The following is a 21,844-nucleotide window of genomic DNA, read 5'->3' on the forward strand; positions in this document are numbered from 1 at the left end:
GGGCTATAAAAGAATGGCTGCCCTTTGATCCAGCCATACCATTGCTGGGTTTGTACCCCAAAGAGATCATAGATAAACAGACTTGTACGAAAATATTCATAGCTGCGCTTTTTGTGGTGGCAACAAATTGGAAAAGGAGGGTATGTCCTTCAATTGGGGAATGGCTGAACAAACTGTGGTATATGCGGGTGATGGAATACTATTGTGCTAAAAGGAATAATAAACTGGAGAAGTTCCAGGAGAACTGGAGAGACCTCCAGGAACTGATGCAGAGCGAAAGGAGCAGAGCCAGAAGAACTCTATACACAGAGACTGATATACTGTGGTAAAATTGAATGTAATGGACCCCTGTACCAGCAGCAATACAATGACCCAGGACAATTCTGAGGGATTTATGGTAAAGATGCTACCCACATTCAGAGGAAGGACTGCAGGAGAGGAAACATATAAGAAAAACAACTGCTTGAATGCATGGGTCGGGGTGGACATGATTGAGGGTGTGGACTCGAAACTACCACACCAATGCAACTACCAACAATTTGGAAATTGGTCTTGATCAAGGACACATGACAAAACTAGTGGAAATGCGCATCGGCCATGGGTGGGGGGGGTTGCAGGAGGGGGGGTTGAAGGGGAAAGGTGGAGCATGAATCATGTAACCATGTTAAAAATGAATATTAATAAATGTTTAAAAAAAAAAGTCTGAACCAAATAGAATATTTAATTCTTATATTCATAAAATTAGACACTTAATCTAATTTCCAGTCTCTATTAAAAGAAAATAAATTCTAATTCAACAAGACCAATGAGAAATGGTTAACATTTTGGAAAATAACATTTCTCATATAGGCCTAGCAAAATGCCAATCTGTTGAGACTGAGTACTTAATGTTTCTAAATGCAACCTAATAGTATTAGAACAAAAGATAATGCTTGATACATGATAACTATAGCTGAACTTTGAGATGATAGATTTATGTCATCAGAGGTATCATCTAGGGGGCAGCTGGGTGGCTCAGTGGATTGAGAGCCAGGCCTAGAGACGGGAGGTCCTAGGCCTCCACACATCCCAGCTGTGTGACCCTGGGCAAGTCACTTGACCCCCATTGCCTTCCCTTACCACTCTTCTGCCTTGGAGACAATACACAGAATTGACTCCAAGACGGAAGGTAAGGGTTTAAAAAAAAAAAAGTATCATCTAAGTATTCATCTGGGCTGAAGAGAAAGTGTTCAATCGGCTCTATCTGTACAAACAAGCCTTTGTACAACATAACTATATTCACTGAAGAATCTAAGCTATGGTTTTTACATACCACTCAAGGCCATTACACAGAATTCAGATCATCCTAGTTTAGAGAAATGTTGTCCAGGCTACATACGATACTTACAAAAGGGGACTTAAAGGCCAAACTAGCTGCAATTGTTAAGGCAGGATCCAGGCAACGGAAGATGGCACCAAATAGCATGAGCTTGCCAATTCTCACATCCACTGGTAAAGAAGCCAAATGATAACCCAAGGGGGTCAACTTTTCATCTGAAGTTAAAGCTCCTAAGTCTTGAAGTCGAACTTTTGCAGTCCGGAGAGACTCAATTCGAGGTGGCTCAATAAGCTGAGAGAACACAGACTGAAGGCTGTGATCACTAAACATCTCCAAAATTTTAATTCTTAAAATGGAAAGAAAATCACTTGTCAATTTTATGCTGACCATTGTCATTCATGGAATGACACAGAAGATTTAAGTTTTTACCTTAAAGATAAAAATAACATTTAAGTTTTCAGATCCTCACATGTTTTCAATGACCAAATTACCATCTTCAAATTCAAAGTCACTTTGGGCCACTGATAAAATTTTCCTAGAAGGAGAAGTCTCTCTAAGGTCCTGAAAACTTCAGTTTACAATGAGCAGAATCTTCCCTCTCAACATTCCAAATGCCTAAGATCCCTCAGTGAGCACAAATAGGGAGTGGATTCCACTTAATTCTTATATTCTTTAGAGCATTTACTTATTGTGTAACTAATATGGCGACTCTTATCATCTTCTACCTCGTGGAGAGGCAGTATGGCCTAATGGCTAAAGATTAGGAATTAAACTGAGGAAGACCTGGATTCAGAACTCCTTTCTGCTTTGGGTCATGTTCTGGGCAACTTTCTATGATTTTAAATTGCAGACAAGGTACTGACTTCCATTGGAAGGAATTTCCTTACCTGGAAGTTCCCTGTACTAATGAAATCAGAGGTCCAGCCCCTATCCCTATCTGCCTTGTGACAGACTATTCTGAATGGAATTTAATTAAATGGTTTATCATATGTTTATGTCTTGTCTTCTCAAGTAGACTTTAAACATCTTAAGAGAAGTTACTGTCACACATGTCTGAATCCTCCAAAGCACCTTGTTCAAAACAAGATTTCACTAAAATTTTTGATGATTTGATTTATTCTTAGAAAGCTAAGCAGAACTGATCTAACATTCGACACTTCATATAAAAATCCTCAATTTACCTGTACTTATTTTTTCTTAAGGTCTCTTTTTTTAGACCTTTATCCATCAAGGTTCTTTCAAAATGGTTTCCACCTAATATAATAATTTTGAATGAAGTCTGTCATAAATGAGTTACTTATATATAATGCAAGTGATCTTAGTCATTTATATTTTAAGAATATGACAGGAGCATTCCTGAGGAGCTTCTATATACCTCAGCATGTGCACCTGACATATACACTGGTTCTTTTATGCCAGTGTGTGGCAACATTTTTTCCACTTGGAAAAAAGAATGGATATGACCAAGTCAATTAGGTCAAACTGAAAACACTTGGAAGCAGATCACAGACATTCAGATGTACCTGAGACACAGTTGTTCCAATGGTACTCTTTGTATTTCTGGTAGATGTTGTTTTAAAAGCTGATTATTGTAGTGATGACTACTGAATAAATGAAAGCAGACTCCAGAGGCAACACGCCCTGCTCGGCCTTTTCTTTGCAGAGCATTAGCTCGAGACACAAAAGTATCCTCTAGACTTTCCATGCCTTTGCTTGCATCATACCTATAAAGGATGAAGGAGAAAAGTGACCCTGGGAGAGGATGACCAAGATTTCACTTGTGGACAGAAAGGAAGGACACAGACACTTCGGCAGAGGGATACAATTTTCTCTCTGCTGTTAAGATTGTTCCATCTTAAGGAAGCACCTGTTGTTAGACATTACTTCAGAGACCTTTTTTTTTTTTTCACAGAAGAGGTGTGTGACTATATGAAATAAAGATACATTTCCATAAGCCACACTTAGAGATGCCTCATTACTTTTTTTTTTTTTTAAACCCTTACCTTCCATTTTGGAGTCAATACTGTGTATTGGCTCCAAGGCAGAAGATTGGTAAAGGTGAGCAATGGGGGTCAAGTGACTTGCCCAGGGTCACACAGCTGGGAAGTGTCTGAGGTCAGATTTGAACCTAGGACCTCCTGTCTCTAGGCCTGGCTCTCAATCCACTGAGCTACCCAGCTGCCCCCTGCCTTATTACTTTAAAGTCAAGCACATAAACCACCCATTCTTTTATTCTTCATTTCTGTTCTAAATCTTTCAAAGTCTGCTGGTTAAAACTGCTTTAAATATTCTTTTGCCTGATAGCATATTAGTGGAATTAGCTACACTTTAAAGAAGGAACAAGCACCCCCCACACCCTCAAACTCACTGGATAAGAAAATCGGGTTTTTACAAATGTTTGTTTCTTAGAGTTCCTATGGTTCTTTTCTAAGGGGGGTTTAAGACACGAGTTCTCCCTACAGTTTCAAGCAGAATTAAAAAATATTTGGCAGTGAGGTGGTAAGTTTGCTGAGGTATTTTGGCGGAGGAGACATATGACAAACATGTCCATAATTAACTTTATCTGGTTCACAAAGGCAAGGTCCTGGGCCTTATTCATTTCCAACATCTCTTTTACCCCGTCATGTAACCTGTCTACTGTCATTTCATGCCACCCACCCCCAAAACCACTGAAGAATACCTCTTTTCTTTCATTTTCCCAGAGTCAATTACATAGACAACATCATTGATGGTAATAGATGTCTCTGCGATGTTGGTGGAGATAATGATCTTGGTGACTCCTACAGGAGGTTTAACAAATACAGCTTGCTGTTCTTCACTGGTCAAAGAAGAGTGAAGTGGAAGAATGATACATCTGAAGAGAGATGAGAACAGTTATCATTGTATTAAAAGAACCAATTAAGAGTTACCAGCTGTGATAATTAGATTAAGTCTACACTGCCCATCTTTAGATTTAATCACCAAAGGTGAGAACACCTCTAATTCTGGGAGATCTGTAACCTATCTGTGATAGAGTGGATGATGAATCAGAATCAAATGACTGCCCTCTAGGCTGTCCTAAGAGAAGAATCTCTTGTGATTGGACATGTAAACTAGGAGGGAGGCACAGGAAGTGACCCATAAGTGACCCCTTTAAAAAGAGAAGGTCTTATGCTGGAGAGAAGTCTTCTGGAGAAGAAGGCTTGTGGAGGAGTGCTGACTGGGATCCCGAAACCTTGGTGAGACTGTTCTTTGGAATTCCACGTGGTGAGTGTAAAGACTGAATCTTCCTAAACTTCTCTTAAGGAACTTCCCTTTAATAGAGACTCTGTGACTGAAGCCTTTGCTTCATTCACCTCTGGGCCCTGGGCCCTCCAGGCCTCTGGCCCTCTGACTCTCAGCTTGGGTTAATTAGACCTAACTGGATTAACTAGGTAATCATGGCAATTTACCTACTGTGTTAAGATTCTTGTTTCCTTATTTCTTCTACCTCTTCTCAATTGTAAATAAATTTCCACAAAAGTCAATTTTGACTTGAGGTTATTCCTTAATTGGGGAATTTTCCCCTGGCAACCAATATTTAATATATTAAAACCTAAAACCCCCTTTTCCCCATTACACAGTACAGCTCCCATCCCAGCACCTGCCTCAACGTACAAATCTTTGAGAGGGGAGCTCTTTTGGATCCCTCACAATCCATCTACTCAGTTATCTGAACTCAATACTTTAAAGAGCAAAATCTCTTCCCTTAGTTCTTATCCACCATAAAACTCCAAAAGCAATATACAGCTATTTTTTCTTACTCATATCACTAATTCAGAAACTTAAGAAATACAAATGTTGCATTTTTTATAAATATCCATCAGCAACCTTTCCCTTAGATATGAAAATATATTCAACAATTTTGCACATCTACTATAATTAAATTCAGAAAACAATTATTAAGTACCTACTATGTGCTAGGCACTGTTTTAAGTGCCAGAGACACAAAAGGCAAAAGATAGTCCCTGCCCTCAAGGACTATATGATCTAATGGCAGAGAAAACATGCAAACATATGTGTATAAATACATAAACACACATGCACAAAGCAAGCTATATATAGGAGACATAGGAAATAATTAACAGAGGGAAGTCATTGGAATTAAGAGGAGCAAGGGAAGGCTTCCTGTAGAAGGTGGGATTTTAGTTGGAACTGAAAGGAAGCCAGAGAGGTCAGTCATTGGAGCGGAGCAGAAAGAGCATGGGGATAGCCAGAGAAAATGTCTAGAGCCCAGAGATGGAGTGTCTTATATATTCGTGGAAAAGCCAGGAGGTCAGTGTCACTAATCAAAGAGTACATGTTGGGGGGTGAAGTGTAAGATGTGAGCTAGGTGGCACAATAGATAAAATGCCAGGCCTAAAGTCAGGAAGACTCATCTTCCCAGGTCCAAATTTAGCCTTAAACACTTTACTGGATGTATAGCCCTGGGCAAGTCTCTTAACCCTACTATTTGTCTGTTCTTCATATGTAAAATGAGCTAAAAAAGCATTCCAGGGTCTCTATCAAGAAAACCCCAAATGGAGTCAAGAAGAGTTGAATATTACCTGAACAACAACAAAAAAGGGTAAGGAAATTGGAAAGGTAAGAGGAGACTAAATTATAAAGGGTTTTGAATTTGCCCAAATGGCACCCTCAAACTGCCTGTGAGATCCCCGCCTTACCCCAGACAGGGGAGGGAGGATGTGCTCACATTGGGCTGCTGGGCAGAGGGGTGGCTGATGAGAGAAATGTTCTCAGGCAAGTTGGGGATGGGGTGTGGAGAGAACCCATGGGTTTGTCAGCATGGCTCTAAACCAACCCTTTCATTTGAGAGATGAAGAAACTAAGATCCAGAGTTACTATAAAGTGTTTATTAAGCACTTACCAAGTGCCAAGTACTATGAGAAATAATAGAGATATAAATACATGCAAGTAAGACCTTAAGGAGCTTACATTCTAATGTGGGAAGACAATAGAAAATGGGGAACTGGAAGTGGGGGAGTGGACCCCGTGTAGAGTCGCGTGGGCCTGGCACTGATATGGGTCCTGACAACCCAGGAAGACAAAGCCAAAGCTAACCTATCAGACTGCAGGCACCCAGGCAGAGCCAGGTTATTGGTGGGGAGGGGACAGCCTGAGCAGGGAAGTGGTATGGAAATATGCCCTGGAGAAGGACTTCATTGAGATGCCCTTTTAGCTATATACAATGAAGTAGTCACAACTCTTATTTCATTCATTTTGTTTTTCAAATGTGGACATTTGGCAACTCACACTGCTCTGAGGGGAGGCTTTGGAGTACTTCTGGTTGATTCAATATTGTGTAAAGGGAACCCCCTTCCTCCCAGGGTTGTGAACTTTCTGCTCGTCTGAGCTAGCCCATGAGACAGCCCATTAGCTTGGCTGGAATGCTCCAAACAGAGACTTTGATTGGCTCTTAAGATGCAATAGACCAGCGCACAGGGAAAAGAAGTGACGTGGAGAAAGAGGACTATAAAAAATAAGACCATAGAGGAAAGGGGCTCTTCTCTGGAGGTCTTTCTGCCATTTGGCTGGGGCAGAAGACACTCTCGTGGGCCAGTAAGATTAGGGTGGTAGGCTCAGAAATATTTTCCTATTTCCTTCCCTCCATATTTCTTTCTTAGACTATATTTATATTAAAATTAAATTGTTAAAAGCTACTATCGTCCTTGTGACATAAGGGTTAGTTATTTTATAAATGGCAACCACAACAATCCTTTTTTAACTAATATTATACTTCCAAACCAATTTTTAAATATTACATTTGGCAAAATATTTATTTTCAATATTACAATATGTACTGGGGGTCATCTTCAAATAGGAGCATTTGCAGAACATGACCATGACATGACCAATGATAGGAAATCCTTTAATGATTCTCAAATGAGTTCAGCAGACATATAGAAAAAGTATATGGTTATCTTGAATGAGGTAATTTTTTGTGTTTTCTTGAACGCTATAACAGAGACTTAAGGAAAGGGAGTACATATTGGGTTTTTAAAAAATCTTCCCCAGTGCCAAGGAAACGGCTTTTGTCAGACATACTAAATGCTGGACAAATGAGTGCTTAAAAGTAGAATGGTATAAATGTATTATTAACTATTTAGCCATGTATATTTGTATACCTCTTATTGGAGGTAGAGTAGTTTATGAAAAAGAACACTGGGCTTACACTGGAAGGCTGGGGGAGGCCTATCTATGTGCTTCCTAGCTGTTCAGCACTTCATCTTTTTTAAATCTCAGTTTCATCATTTATAACATGAATGCAAAAACCTGTTCTACTCACCTCGGATTGTATTTGGGCTAATGTAACTTTCTAAAACTTCAAGTGTCCATCAGTCATTCATTTAGAGAGCATCCAGGGTTACATGGGGAAATTAGGATCTGAGGGAGAGATTTGGTCCCAGGTTCTTTACTTCCAGAACTAGTGCTCTTTCTCATTATTTTTATCTAGTGGTAGAAAAGACTCATTATGATGGAAAACAAAGAACTTACCGGTTACCTCGTCTGTTGTTGAAGACAGAATTACACTGTAGCCGTTCATAAAGCATTTTAATTTCTGCTAGTCCTGGTAAAAATACTAATACAGCACCTAAATATATGAGAATTATTCTGAAGCATGAAGGAGTTAAAACCAATTTGTATAGCTAAAATGTTATGAATTTATTAGTTTTAAGCAACAAGTAGTCATAATTAGCACTTTGTTCATCTTATAATTTATATCCTTTAGATTGTTTTTTTTTCTCTCACAAAGGCTTAGGGAACTTTACATAACAAAACTATATATCTACATATGATTTCACTTAAGAACCCTTTAAATAAAATATCCTAAATAAGATCATTTATTGAAATCTGGGAAGGGCAGCAGAGGACATCTAATCAGACCCCCTTATTTTATAGATGAGGAAGCTGATTTTTCAGAAAGGTTAATAACTTGCCCAGGGTCACAGAGCTAATAAGTGTCTGAGATAGGACTTCAATAGGGTCTTACTGACTTCAAGTCTATTACTCTACCCATTCATTCATTACCCCAAGCTGGCTATTTCTACATAACAGGAAAAACAGGTGTGAAGAATGTAATGCCCAAGGCTACTCATGCCATTAACAGGGTTGGGAACCATTTCCAATACTTCTTTTCCCTCAAATTGTTAATGAACACTTTTTGACATTTCTGGTTCCCTGCTCGGAACTATGGGATACAAAAGTAGCATGAAGTAATATTTGTCCTCAAGAAAAAAATCAACTGTTTGCTACTTCTCCCTATTAGTGAGCATAAAAGTGGATCATTATGAAAAAGTACTAAGTCAAGAAATGCCATAGAATTAATTCTTGGCTGCAACTATCCTCTTTTATGTGTATGGCTATTCCATGACCAATTTCTATTCAATTTTTCTAAATGCTTTTAACAAGAGATAAGATTTTAGTTGTAAATCCCATTTTGCTAACTCTACACTAATACCAACCTTCCTCTTTCACAACAACGGGAGGAAGAAATGTAGTCCAGGGAATTTGATACTTTGGATTTAACAAATGTACAGTACAATGGAAGCTATTACCTCTTTTACCCTGGGTCCTATAATTTTATTAATGCCATCAGAGTTTGGCAGTTATGTTACACTGCTAATTCATACTCCTATTGTAATTATCAAAAGATTAAGTCTTTTTCACATGAATATGGTGCTACATCTTCCTTACTCTAATTGTATAGCTAATTTTTTAAAACAAATATGGAAGTTTGGATTATTAAAAAAACTTCCATTGACAAATATAAGTTTTCAAATATTAAAGTGAACAAAAGAGTATTTTGTTGTCACATTACCATTTTATTAGAAGAAGATGCTAAACTTATTGGCTAAAGTGATGTTTGGAGGACAATTAATTTTATTCATTCATTCTACAACTATTTCCCATTCTATTCCTTCTTTTGCCATTGTGTGTGTGTGTGTGTGTGTGTGTGTGTGTATGTGTGTGTGTGTGTGTGTGTAGGTAAAAAACCCAAAAAGTGAAATTACCTGGTGGGTATGAGTGCTTTCCATCCATAATCCAGTCTAGTAAGGCTTCTATTAATTCAAGGTTAACTTTGTCTAGATCCATTAGTGACATTGTTTTGATTACAGATTTACTAAACCCTGAGAAATGAATAAAGGTCATCAGAATAACACAGATCAGTAATTCAGTGTATTTCATTCAATCTTATTTCATTAAGGGGAAGTATCCCAGCTGGAAACAGCATCTTAAAGCTCCAATGCTGGTAAGCAATGTGATTGGGTCTATGAATCACTATACATATGAAATATATATATATATATGCATATATATATATGTGTCTAGCATATTCTTAATATATAATACTGTACTTGCTTAGTTTATAAATTTAACAATTATATATGTGTAACATAATACCTTTTTATATTTGTATATTATCTATCTAGCTATCTGAAAGAAAGAATCATTACTGACACACAGATTTCTTCAACTAGAAATAAAGAGCATCATAGAATCACAGAATATTTTGAGATGGAATGGATGTTAGCTCATCTAATTTTTTTCATTTTATTTTTAAAATTCTGAATTAACACCAAATAAATGAGCATTTCTACATACTTATAAAACAGGAGAGGACTATGAAATTCCATTATTACATAAACCTCATAGAGTATATAATTCTGCATGAATTTAATGTTCTTTCTTTCTGATTATATTTGTATCTCTGATGTGTTAGCAGAGAACAGGGCACGAATACAGGCTTGTTGACCTGGAACCTTCAAACCTGTTCTGCTTGTGTGTGATTTTTTTTGTCTCTCATTTTTAAGGAGGTAGAGCTCTTTCCTTAATCTCTCTCTCTCTCCCATACCCCACCAAACTGAGAAAGCTAAGCAAAACAAATGTCCACAACGGGCATGTTATAAATAGGTATCTCCTGTATTTTCAGTCCATCCTTTCCCTCTCTGTCACTAGTCCTCTGATATCACAGTTAATTGTTAACACTGATCAGAGTTCTTAAGTTGTTTGATATTGTTTATTTTTGCAGTATTGCTATTGTATAAATTCTCTTGGTTCTTCTCATTTCACTTTGCATCAATTCACACAAATCTTCTGAGGTTTATCCAAGACTCTCCCATTCATCATTTCTTATGCATATATACCATTAGGTTTATCTACCATAATTTATCTAGTTATTCCCTAATTGATGGGTACCTCCTTAGTATCCAGTTCTTTGCCACATCAAAAAAGAGGTGCTGTAAATATTTCTGAAAATCTAAGTTTTTCTCTTCTTTGATCTCTTTGAGGTATGGTTCTGGTATTGGGCACAGTCCCAAATTGCTTTCCAGGACAACAAGACCAGTTCACAGGTCTACCAACCAGGCATTAATGTGCTTGTTTTCCTGTGGCTCCTCCAACATTTGTCATTTTCCTTTTTGTCATTTTTGCCAACCCAGCAGGCATGAGGTGGAACCTAAGAGCAGGTTTAATTTGGTTTTCTCTATTAGCGATTGGGAGCCTTTTTTTTCCATTTGGTTATTGGTAATATGGATTTATTCATATCAGAAAATTGCCTCTTCATATCCTTTGACCAATGGTTTTTATTCTTAAAAATTAGAATCAGTTACTTAACAAATCATATAAATAAGAATATCAGAAAAAAACCGGACACAAAGACTTTTTTTCCCAGTTAATTCTCTTTTTACTGAATAGGTTTGGTATGTACAAAGCAAAAATTGTATATAATCAAAATTATTCATTTTATCTTATTATTCATTGAAACCGAATGCTGGTATTGTTCCTATATACTTTTTTTTTTAACCCTTACCTTCTGTCTTGGATTCAATATTGTGTATTGGCTCCAAGGCAGAAGAGTGGTAAGGGCTAGGCAAAGGGGGTTAAGCGATTTGCCCAGGGCCACACAGCTAGGAAGAGTCTGAGGCCAGATTTGAACCCAGGATCTCCTGTCTCTAGGCCTGGCTCTCAATCCACTGAGCTACCCAGTTGGCGCTCCCCACCCCCCCATACTCTTAACTCAAATACAAAACAATCTGGGGTGCTAACTGAAATAGGTAAATTGGAATAGGTATATTAACTGATGTAAATAAATGGACTCCCTGGGGATTGAAGTGATAAATAAACTCTGGCGTAGACAGGATGGGTATAGATGACAGTTAAGAGAGTTAACACCAGGGAATCTGCTGGGATACACAATGGGTCCTTGAAGTGTCAATTAGGGTATCTGGGTAAGGAAATTACAAGGAGAGAGTATTTTAAACAGAGGTTTAATAAATACTGGGATAGGAATGGAAGGGGACTGGATAAACTGAACTAAAGATGTTAGGATCTCCACCCACAAGTACAGGAGGGGAAAAAAACTACTCTAACAGCTATGACTAACAACTGACTGCTGGTTAGCAGGCCCAGTTGTGTTGGATAGGGATCTCACATATAGGTCCAAGATAGATGTCCTTCCAAGCTGTTTCTCAGGAGTCTTGATGTTCAGCAAGTAATCCAAATTAGGAGAGGGAGTGGGTTTGTCTCAGTGTCCACCACTGAGCCAAAAAACCTCCACTCAACCTTACTCCTTACCCAAGTCCCTTGTCACTTGACTGAAGATGGAAATTATAATCCATACCAAGGGAAATACAGCTCTCTTCCTTCAGGGATTTCAGTGAGTCTCTAATTCCCACCATGCAGAGATCAGTGAGAGAGAAAGAAAGTAAATGACAGCCTCCCCAAAGTTCTGGGACCTGCCAATCAATCTGATCTACTCTCTACTAAGCTAAAATCTCTATAATCCCTATAACAGTATAAATACAATGTGGTCAGAGTATATAATCTGTTTTGACATGTTACTGTAGCTTCTTTGCTAATATTTTATTTAAAAATTTGTATCATGACTCAGGGTTATTTGTCTATAGTTTTCTTTCTGTTTCATCTACTCTTGGTTTAGGAATTAAGATTATAATTCTATCAGAGAAAGAATTTGGTATGTGCCCTTCTATTCCTATTTTGCAAACATTTTATGTAATAATATAATTAACTATTCTTTGAATGTTTGCTAGAATTCGCTTGTAAATTTACCTGGGTCTGGGATTCCCTCCTGCCTCCCTCCCCTCTCCCCTTCACTTTAGGAGATCAATGATGATATTTTTTACTTTTCTTTTCTTTTCCCTGAGATGGGGTTATTTAATTTATCTATTTCTTGGTCTATTAAACTGAGTATTTTATATTTTTGTAAATACTTGCCCATTTCATTTAAATTGTCAGTTTTGTTGGCATATAGCTGGAAAAATAGGCCCTAGTAACTTCCTTTATTTCTGCTTTACTTGCTCTGAATTCTCATTTATCATTTTTGGTTTAAAATCACTGTTGAAAGAAAAAATAGGAGAAAGCAACTATAGAGCTTAGAGTAAGTTCATGATCACTCTGGAAAATGTTACCTTGATAGCGGGCTGAGAGCTGCTTAAAATTGAGCTGTTGATCTGGCACTGAATCACTGACAAAATCCTCAGAAAATTGTAGAGAGCGCCGCAGGTCCTCTTCTACTTCTTCAAACGCAGTTCTGTTGCGTCTGGCTTTTCTTTCTTCTGAACTTAGCTTTGTGGAACGCATATATGGGCTGCCATCCTCGATCACATACCTGAGGAACAAAGGCAAATAGATAGACATATGCAATACCAAGTGTAGTGGACTCTGGCCTGTGCAAGCATCCTCACAATACTAGATTGCCCAGGAACAGGAGACTGTAGCTCTGATCTGTGTCCTACCTTTCCCTAATCCTTCCAAAATTCTGCTGGTTGCCCTCAAATCTGCTGAGAAGTATGTCAGGCAGGTTTATTCAGCTACCTTTAAAATTTGAATTACATAGCCTGTAGCAAACCTGAAGAGTTTTATGTATGTTAAGAGCCATATCAGAAATATGGCTCTCTCTATGGAACAGGCCAATCTGGTAAAGGTCAGAACTCATAAACTTTATAACTAGAATCATTGGGTTCACATCAAAGGTAACTGGTAAGAAGCTACCTACATAGTAACAACTTAGTTTTTGGTTTAAACCAAGATATCCCATTGCACTACCTCCAACCCTTGAAGATATTGGTCCTTTAATGAATGTAATGTTGCCAAATTTCAACTGATAAAATTGTTAAATGCTGCTATTGTCAAATGCTTTGATGAGATGTATGTAATTAATTAAGGAGTAGAAAATAATGCTGGTAATAATAATTAGTATTCTTTTGGGTCTGGATTTGCAAAAGTCAACCTGGTCCAAATTCTAAAAAGAACATGAAGAAATAGAATTTTGATTTGTTTTGTAATCACAAAGACATGTGTATCCGAAAAATTTATTTTAAGCAGTTGAACTTGAAACAAAGGGTCTAATCCTGCCTGTGAGCCTGAATTTCAATAGTATTTGGATAAGCCACTTCAATGCTTGTTGTTATTCCTTCCTCTTTTGGGTCCAGATTTTTGATTTCATTGGTGTGAGGAAGCCCCCAAAGAGAACCCTTTCTACCAATGCAGATCAATGGCTGTTCTTCCACTCATACTCTTATTGCCAAATGGGACACTAAAAGGCTAGTATATGTCGAAGGTGAGACTATGGGTCTTCTGGACTCTGCGGCTTGCTTGATAGCCACTAAATGAGGTTGCCTCAGATTCCTTATAACAAAAATGTGATAAAAAATCTCTTACCTTCCTTACAAACATATTAAAATGAATGATTAAGTATTATTAGCACACCATATGTCCCACAATACATTAAAATTCAAAAAGTTGCATTGAAGTAAAATAATTTTTAAATGCACTGGGGACATTTTACAAGAATCTTACTGTGATTCTAAAAAGGATTCTTCATTTTATAAAATTCAAACCCTAACTTATCTTTTAGGTGAATCTGGATTTTTATATCAGATTTGCCTAAAGAATCAGAGGATGTAAAGAAAAAGTAAAAAATGGAATTATATTCATGACATTAAGGACAAAGTGGAACTGGCCTGAAGATGTTATAGATTCTAATATGAGACCACTTAAAATCAGTGAGTATATATAATTGGAAATATTGGAATTTAGAAAAGGAAAACACTAACAAAAGTTTACAAAAGAATGAAGTATTAGCACGCCACTAGATATTGGCCTGTGAAGTAGGGGGTAGGGGAATAAAACCTGTTTTTGTCACTGGTTTTCAGCGAACCTTAATATATTTATTTCTTACTTAGTCATAGCAATTGCATCTTCCAGAAAAAATTGATCAACAGGAAATGTCCGGCCTACAAAGAGAAAATAAATATGAAAAGAGTGCCTCTAGGGTTGAAGTAAGTTCTCAGAAGGGTACATAGTTTTTCTGTATCAAGGCTAAATCAATAACAGGCTTAAAATATTTTAAATGGCTTTTGAATGGGTAAATGGATGTGAACATAATCTTTAAAAGAAAAGACACAAATTGTTTATAATGAGCCCTTGGAAAAAAGTTTAATCTCACTAATATTCAAAGGTATACATACTAAAACCACTTTGAGGTATCAGTTCACATCTATCAAATTGGCAAAAATAATGGAAAGCAACGAAACTCAACAGTGGCAGGATTGTGGAACACAAAGAGTTACCCTCATTCACTGCTAGGGCCAGTCCAAATTAAAAGTAAAAGTTGCAGAAATAATCCCGTGACCCTATTCATTGCTATTGGAAATATACCCATAAAGGTGATTTTTAAAAAGATAGCTATCTGTTCAAATATTTTTATACCAGCATTATTTATAATTGCAAAAAACTAGAAGCAGCCTAAATGTCTAATGATAGAAGAATGGTATAATAGATTGTGGTACATTAATGTTATGGACTACTCTACTACAACTAAGACAAACAAGTATGAGAAGCATCAAGAAATCTTGAAAGAACTTTATGAAATAACACAAAGCAAAAAAGTAAAACTTCAAGAACAGAGCACAACACTAAGAAGAAAAAGGCATGTGATGGATAAAGAATCCTGATGGAGTCTTAGAGAAAGTGACAGAAAAGTTGTAAAAATTCATTTATTTACATGTAAACAATTGCAAGGAAAATCAAATGAATATTTATCACTAAATGTATACTGTCATTCTTTTTAAGATAAGTAAAAATACCATGAATTTTATAAGCAGATCACTTTCTAATTTTTGTCAGGTTGGGAGCTGAGGGCTATGCAGCATTGGGCAACAGGGGGTTGATGAAAATAATTGTAGAATAAAAAATTTAGGGTATTTGTCTGCTGTCGTCAATATCTGCAAAGCACACAGCCAACTTTAAAGTGCCATGGAAATATAAGTTGCTATTATTATTATTACAATTACTGATTCTATCCCTTTGCTACCTCTATGGACATTAGTAAGTTATCTGGAAGGAAAAACATATTTAGAAATAACGTTTGCCAGACCTCGCCTTAAATAATGGCTACAGATCCTCAGGAGAACAATTTGTGCAATAACAACTGTACTATAAAAACAAACAACTTTGAAAGCTGTTAAGAATTCTAATCATTTCCACTGTTGCAGAGGATGGATGATCAGAGCATGCTATCCCACTTTCAGACACAGAGGTAAGTTATGTACTCAGGATGCAGAATGAGACCTATTTTTTGAACATGGTCAATGTGGGAACTTATTTTGCTTTGACTATAAATATTTGTTATAAGAATTGTATTTTTCTTTTTTTCAGTAGTGAGGGGTAAGAGTCGGAAGAAGAGAAGCTTGATTATTGTTCATTGAAAAAATTTTTTTAAAAAGAACTGTAGGTTGTAATATTTCATTGATGTTCAATTGGACAATTCCCAATTCTGTGTTATGTCTTTTTTTTTTTCCTGTCTATACTATCTTGCTTGGTGATATCATCAGTTCCCATGAATTCAATTATTATTTCTATGTGGATGACTTCCAGATCCTCAATCTAACACTAGCCTTTCTTCCGAGCCCTATAGTTCTGCATCTTGAAGAGATGCCCCATGCCTGGCAACTCAAACTCAATACATCCCCAACAGAACTTGTTATCTCCTCTTTCCGCAGTCTCATCTCATTTAACCCTCCTCTTCTTTCCAACTTTCCTATGACTGTTGAGGGCAACATCCGTCTTCTCAGTCACCAAGGATCAAAACTTCAGCTCCTCACAGACATTCACCTACACATCCAAACCTTGTCATTTCTACCGTCACAGCATCTCCCAGATGTCCCTTCACTCCCCTTGCTGCCTCTTGCCTAGAATACCAAATAGCCTCCTAACTGATCTCTTTCTCTGTGACTTAAGTCTTCCCTCACTTTGATTCATCTTCTGTTCAGGATCTTCTACGTCAAAGTGATTTTCCTAAGGCGGAAGCACAGCATGCCATTGTTCCTGCCCAGCTCCCCACACCCCACTGCAAAAACCCCAGCAGGATCCTAGTGCCTCCTGAATCAAACATAAAATCCTCTGTGATATTTAAAGGCTTCTACAAACTAGCCCATTCCTACATTTCCGGTCTTTTTTCCATTTACTCCTTTCATACCCTTGGAGATCCAGTCCCTCCCTCCCACCCACTCTGAGCTTACCTTGGCTTCTTTCAAGAATCAGTTCCAATCCTACCTTCTGGAGGCCCATTCCAGTTTCCCCCCTTTATTTCCCCTTCTGTCTGAGGCTCTTTCCATTTATACTATACATATACATCTACACATGTATCTAGTATGTACAGTGCAATGGATCGGTGCTCTCTCTCTCCCTATTAGAATGGAAGGTCCTTAAAGGCAAGTGGCCAGGTTTCTGCCTTTCTTTGGACCTCTAGTGCCTACTATACTATAGTTCCTGGAATAGAGTAAATGCTTAATAGATGCTAACTTGACTATTACTCTACTACCATTTTTTCCTTAATAAACACTCATTTGATTCTAAGGAGTCAAAAGACACATATAATGTTGGATGAGTTATTTAACATCTCTGAGTCTCAATCTCCCCCATCATTTTTTTAAATTAAAAATTGGCAGTGAGACTAGAAGACCAATAATATCTCTTCCTTTCCATTAACCATGCATGGAAATTTTTTTTCCAGGTAAGTTTTGTTTAAATGATTAAGCTATTGCTTAAATATTTGGATATGCAAGTCTATGTCTCTGTCAGGAATTAGCAATCAGGCCTGTGCCCTTGTTCTTCCTGAAAAGTAAAGCTTGGACCTTGGACCTTGGACCGTGGACCTTGACTTGTTTTCCATAGTAGAGATAAATTTACATTGGTCTATCCATGATTTTTCACTAAAGACTGCAAAACAAACAAACAAACAAAAAAACTGGCCTATGCTAACTAAGGGTATAGTGTGTGACAACCAAACAGGATGAAGTCAGTTGGCATAAGAGCTTTCTCATCCCACTGAGCTAATCAGTCAGGAAGAGGAAATGTTCAACTACAAGGCTAGATGAAGCTGAGTTAACAGCAACTGAGGATTATTTCCTGAACCAGCAAGAAGGTTTTCACAAATTGGTAGCCACTAAAGAATCAAAAGTTTCCAAATAATTGGTAGTAAAATGTTAATTCATTGCTGATAAAATTGCAAACTTACAGAATCTTTTTGAAAATAGTCTGGAAGTATTTCAGTAAAAGTTAGAAAAATAATTTTTGACCTTTGACCCAATAATTCCATTTTGGTGACTGTCATCTAAAGGAGACATCAAACAACAAATAAAAAAGCTATCTGTTAAAAGATTTGCAAAGCAGCATTTCACTTTATTGCAAAACTGGAAACAACTTAAAGGTCCAACAGTAGGGGATGGCTAGTTAAATTGTACTATAATAATATGGTGTAATAATATCATACAATTTAAAACTGATAAATATGAACAATGAAATCAGGAAATAACTTTTTGAAATGAAGTGAAGTGAAAACAGAAAGAAGTAGGACAGACAATAAACTACAGGCACTCAAAAGGAAAAGCAAATGGAAATCAAAGGATAAAGGACATTGATAGGGACTTAAGGGACGGCCCTGAAGAAGGGTTATAGCACTTCTGCATTAAAATTAATTAAAGAGCAAATCATCACTAACCAAGTTTACTAAGGTTTACTGATGTTTACTATTAACATTTTTAGTAAAACAAAAAACAAGAAGTATAGGGTCTTGAAGTTCTCAAAGTTTCAACTAAATTTCAGCACATCACTACATTTTAAAAATGTTTTTCAATAATGACGATAGGAAGCTGGCGATTGGCTAGTAAGCAGCCTTGATAAGGTGGGCACAATTACAATTTCACTAGCTCACTCATTTTTTAAACTTGGTAGACCCAAGTAATTTCTTTCAGCTAGATCTATAAATACTCAGCCAATAGTAGCCGGAATCAAGTATACAGTATACTATTTTTCTCTGAATCTACTACCAACACCTGCTTTGACCAGACAAATACAATTAATAAATTTCTTTTTTTAAAAACCTTGCCTTCTGTCCTAGAATCAATACTAAGTATTGGTTCCAAGACAGAAGAGTGGGAAGGGCTAAGCAACTGAAGTGAAGTGACTTGCCAGGGTCACTTAGCTAGGAAGTGTTTGGAGATCAAATCTGAACCTAGAACCTTCTGCTCTTTATCCATGGAGCCACATAGCTACCCTTACTATTAACAATTTACCAATCAGTTCTTTTGGACTATTCCTTTGTAAATAGTTTTCAGAGAAGTTTTCAGAGACATTCAGAATTTGAAGCAAATTATACACAACAAGAAAGCCAAGAATTCTAACTAATTGGGGATTTAAATCATAGTCACAATTTTAAATTCCTAAAATAGGTGTAATAGTATTAAAATGTTAGTTTCATAAAATGCCTATAGTTTGATTTGTTGTTAATATAATTACTTCTTACCCAGGAAAAAGAGCATTTATTGCCCTTTACTGAAGCACAATTTAAAAAATATTTTATATATATGTGGGCATGGAAAATAAAACAAAATTTAACAATCCATTTTTTCTCACCTGGTATATTAATAATTGGGCAGGAATTAAAGTATTCTGAGAAAAGCTCAGCATTCACAGTGGCACTCATCAGAACAACACGAAGATCTGGATTCTTAGACAGCAGGTTCTTTAAGACTAGCAGTAAGAAATCACTAAAGGGAAGAAAAGATGCTCATATGGCAATCAAAACCAATGTTAAGTACTTGTTCCGTTCAAATTTGCCTCATTTTTAAATGCATGACTACTACCTTGTAATAGAAACAGACTTAACAGTAGATATTTATTATCTTATGTTCTTTTTCCTGTTTGTCACCTTTATTTTCTTCAAAACTTTAGAACTGGGGCAGCCAGGTGGCTCAGTGGATTGAGAGCCAGGCCTAGAGATGGGAAGTCCTGGGTTCAAATATGACCTCAGACACGTCTAGCTGTGTGACCCTGGGCAAGTCACTTGACCCCCTTTGCCTTGACCTTTACCACTCTTCTGCCTTGGAACTAATACACAGTATTGATTCCAAGATGGAAAGTTTAACAGTTTTAAAAAAACCCAACAACCAAAGAAACCCTTTGTAACCTTTAGAAATTCAAAATCTATAATGCAAATTTGCAAATGACTCTAAATGAGTAACAGGTCCCAAAGGTGATTTGATTATTTCTCCCCCCCCCTTTTTTTTTTGTTTTGTTTTTTAATTTTTAAACCCTTTTACTTCTGGGTATTGATCCATAGGTGGAAGATTGGTAAGGGTAGGCAATGGGGGTCAAGTGACTTGCCCACGGTCACACAGCTGGGAAGTGTCTGAGGCTGGATTTGAACCTAGGACCTCCTGTCTCTAGGCCTGGCTCTCTCTCCCCCCCTTTTTTAACCCTTACCTTCCACCTTAGAATCAGTACTATGTATTGGTTCCAAGGCAGAAGAGTGGTAAGGGTTAGGCAATGGGGATTAAATGACTTGCCCAGGGCCACAATTAGGAAGTGTCTGAGGCCAGATTTAAACCCAGGACCGCCCATCTCTGGCCTGGTTCTCAATCCACTGAGCCATCTAGCTGCCCCCAATGATGATTTTTCTTAATGGTACACATTTTGGTATCTTTGTATTCCCCCACCCCCTTTTTTTAAGGTCTGTCTTCTTCATACACCCTTGGGGTTTTAAATATTGTGGCCATTTAACTTTTCATGACTGCCGTTTGCACATATTTTACAATTATATTATTTTAGGAGAGCTGAGAAGAATTTCTTTATTTAGATTTTAAGAGCATGTGGTATAGAAGAAAGAGTCTAAATTTAAACTCTACCTCTGCCACATTTACTGGGCAAGTTTCTTAACCTCTCAGAATTTCTGTTGCTTCATTTGTAAAATAGGAATGATATCCCCATTGCATTGCCTACCTTCCATGGTGGTTGTTTAGATCGAATAAGAGGCTGTAGGTATAGACATCTCTTTTTGGTGTTTAAAGCTCTTCTTAACCTAGCTATAATCAACATCCCCCAATAAAATGATGCATTAGCCGTTCAGGAGCACAGTCCTCACACAGAATATTCCATCTCTCATCCCTGCCTCTTTATGGGTAGAGGCTGCTCTCTTCTCCACTTCTAATTCTGCCATTTTGAATAAGGAGCTATGGAAGCTGCCCCTGCCCTGCCCTTGTTCATTGTAGGATGCTGGTCAGTGGACCTATGGTTAGTCAATTCCCATCCTCATGTTTCCTAATTCCTAGATGCAGGATCGCTGTTTGCTGATGCAAACATCCTTTTCTTCTGCTCTCTTACTACAGACCCATCCCCTTTGTCCCCTAGAGCCCCAACTCTGTTTTTGTTTTTTTTTAATTTTTAAAAATTTATTAATTTATAACATTTCTCCATGGTTATAGGATTCATGTTCTATCCCTCCTCCCACCCCCTCCCATAGCCCACACACAATTCTACTGGGTTCTACATGTGTCATTGATCTAGACCAATTTCCGTATTATTGATATTTGCATGAGGGTATTAATTTTGAGTCAATATCCCTAATTATATCCCCATCCACTCATGTGATCAGGCAGTTGTTTTTCTTCTGTGTTCTACTTCCACAGTTCTTCCTCTGGGTGTGGGTAGCATTCTTTCTCATAGGTCCCTCATAGTTGTCCTGGATCATTGCATTGCTGCTAGTATAGAAGTCCATTACATTCTATTTTACCACAGTGTATTAGTCTCTGTGTACAATGTTCTCCTGGATCTGCTCTTTTCACTCTGCATCAGTTCCTGGAGGTCTTTCCAATTCACATGGAATTCCTCCAGTTCATTCTTCCTTTGGGCACAATAGTATTCCATCACCAGCATGTACCACAATTTGTTCAGCCATTCCCCAATTGAAGGACATTCCCTCATTTTCCAGTTTTTTGCCACCACAAAGAGTGCGGCTATAAATATTTTTGTACAAGTCTTTTTCCTTATGATCTCTTTGGGCCCAACTCTGTTTTCTGAACAAACTCTCTTTCTGTTATAGGGCTCTTCTCCTCCAGTATAGTCTGGTATCTTTAGATATATAGCTGTCCATACCTGGGGTTCAGGCTGCTCCTTCCTCATCCTGACACAATGAGTCAGACAGTCAAC

At 37.4% G+C, this 21,844-nt stretch overlaps 1 protein-coding gene across 1 annotated transcript in view; it reads right to left on the reverse strand.

Annotated features, from left to right (window-relative positions):
• DHX57 (DExH-box helicase 57) overlaps positions 1–21,844 on the reverse strand; it is a 57,700-nt gene that overhangs the window by 15,263 nt on the left and 20,593 nt on the right. Inside the window, exons 10-17 of the mRNA XM_044663271.1 lie at positions 19,274–19,407; positions 14,538–14,592; positions 12,766–12,965; positions 9,349–9,465; positions 7,832–7,928; positions 3,999–4,172; positions 2,842–3,042; positions 1,388–1,664 (exon numbers count right to left, since the gene is read on the reverse strand). Coding sequence (XP_044519206.1) covers positions 1,388–1,664; positions 2,842–3,042; positions 3,999–4,172; positions 7,832–7,928; positions 9,349–9,465; positions 12,766–12,965; positions 14,538–14,592; positions 19,274–19,407 — 1,255 coding nt within the window. The remainder of the gene's footprint in view (positions 1–1,387; positions 1,665–2,841; positions 3,043–3,998; positions 4,173–7,831; positions 7,929–9,348; positions 9,466–12,765; positions 12,966–14,537; positions 14,593–19,273; positions 19,408–21,844) is intronic.

Source organism: Gracilinanus agilis, chromosome 2 (genome assembly GCF_016433145.1).
Source record: "Gracilinanus agilis isolate LMUSP501 chromosome 2, AgileGrace, whole genome shotgun sequence".
Classification (NCBI taxonomy): Eukaryota; Metazoa; Chordata; class Mammalia; order Didelphimorphia; family Didelphidae; genus Gracilinanus; species Gracilinanus agilis.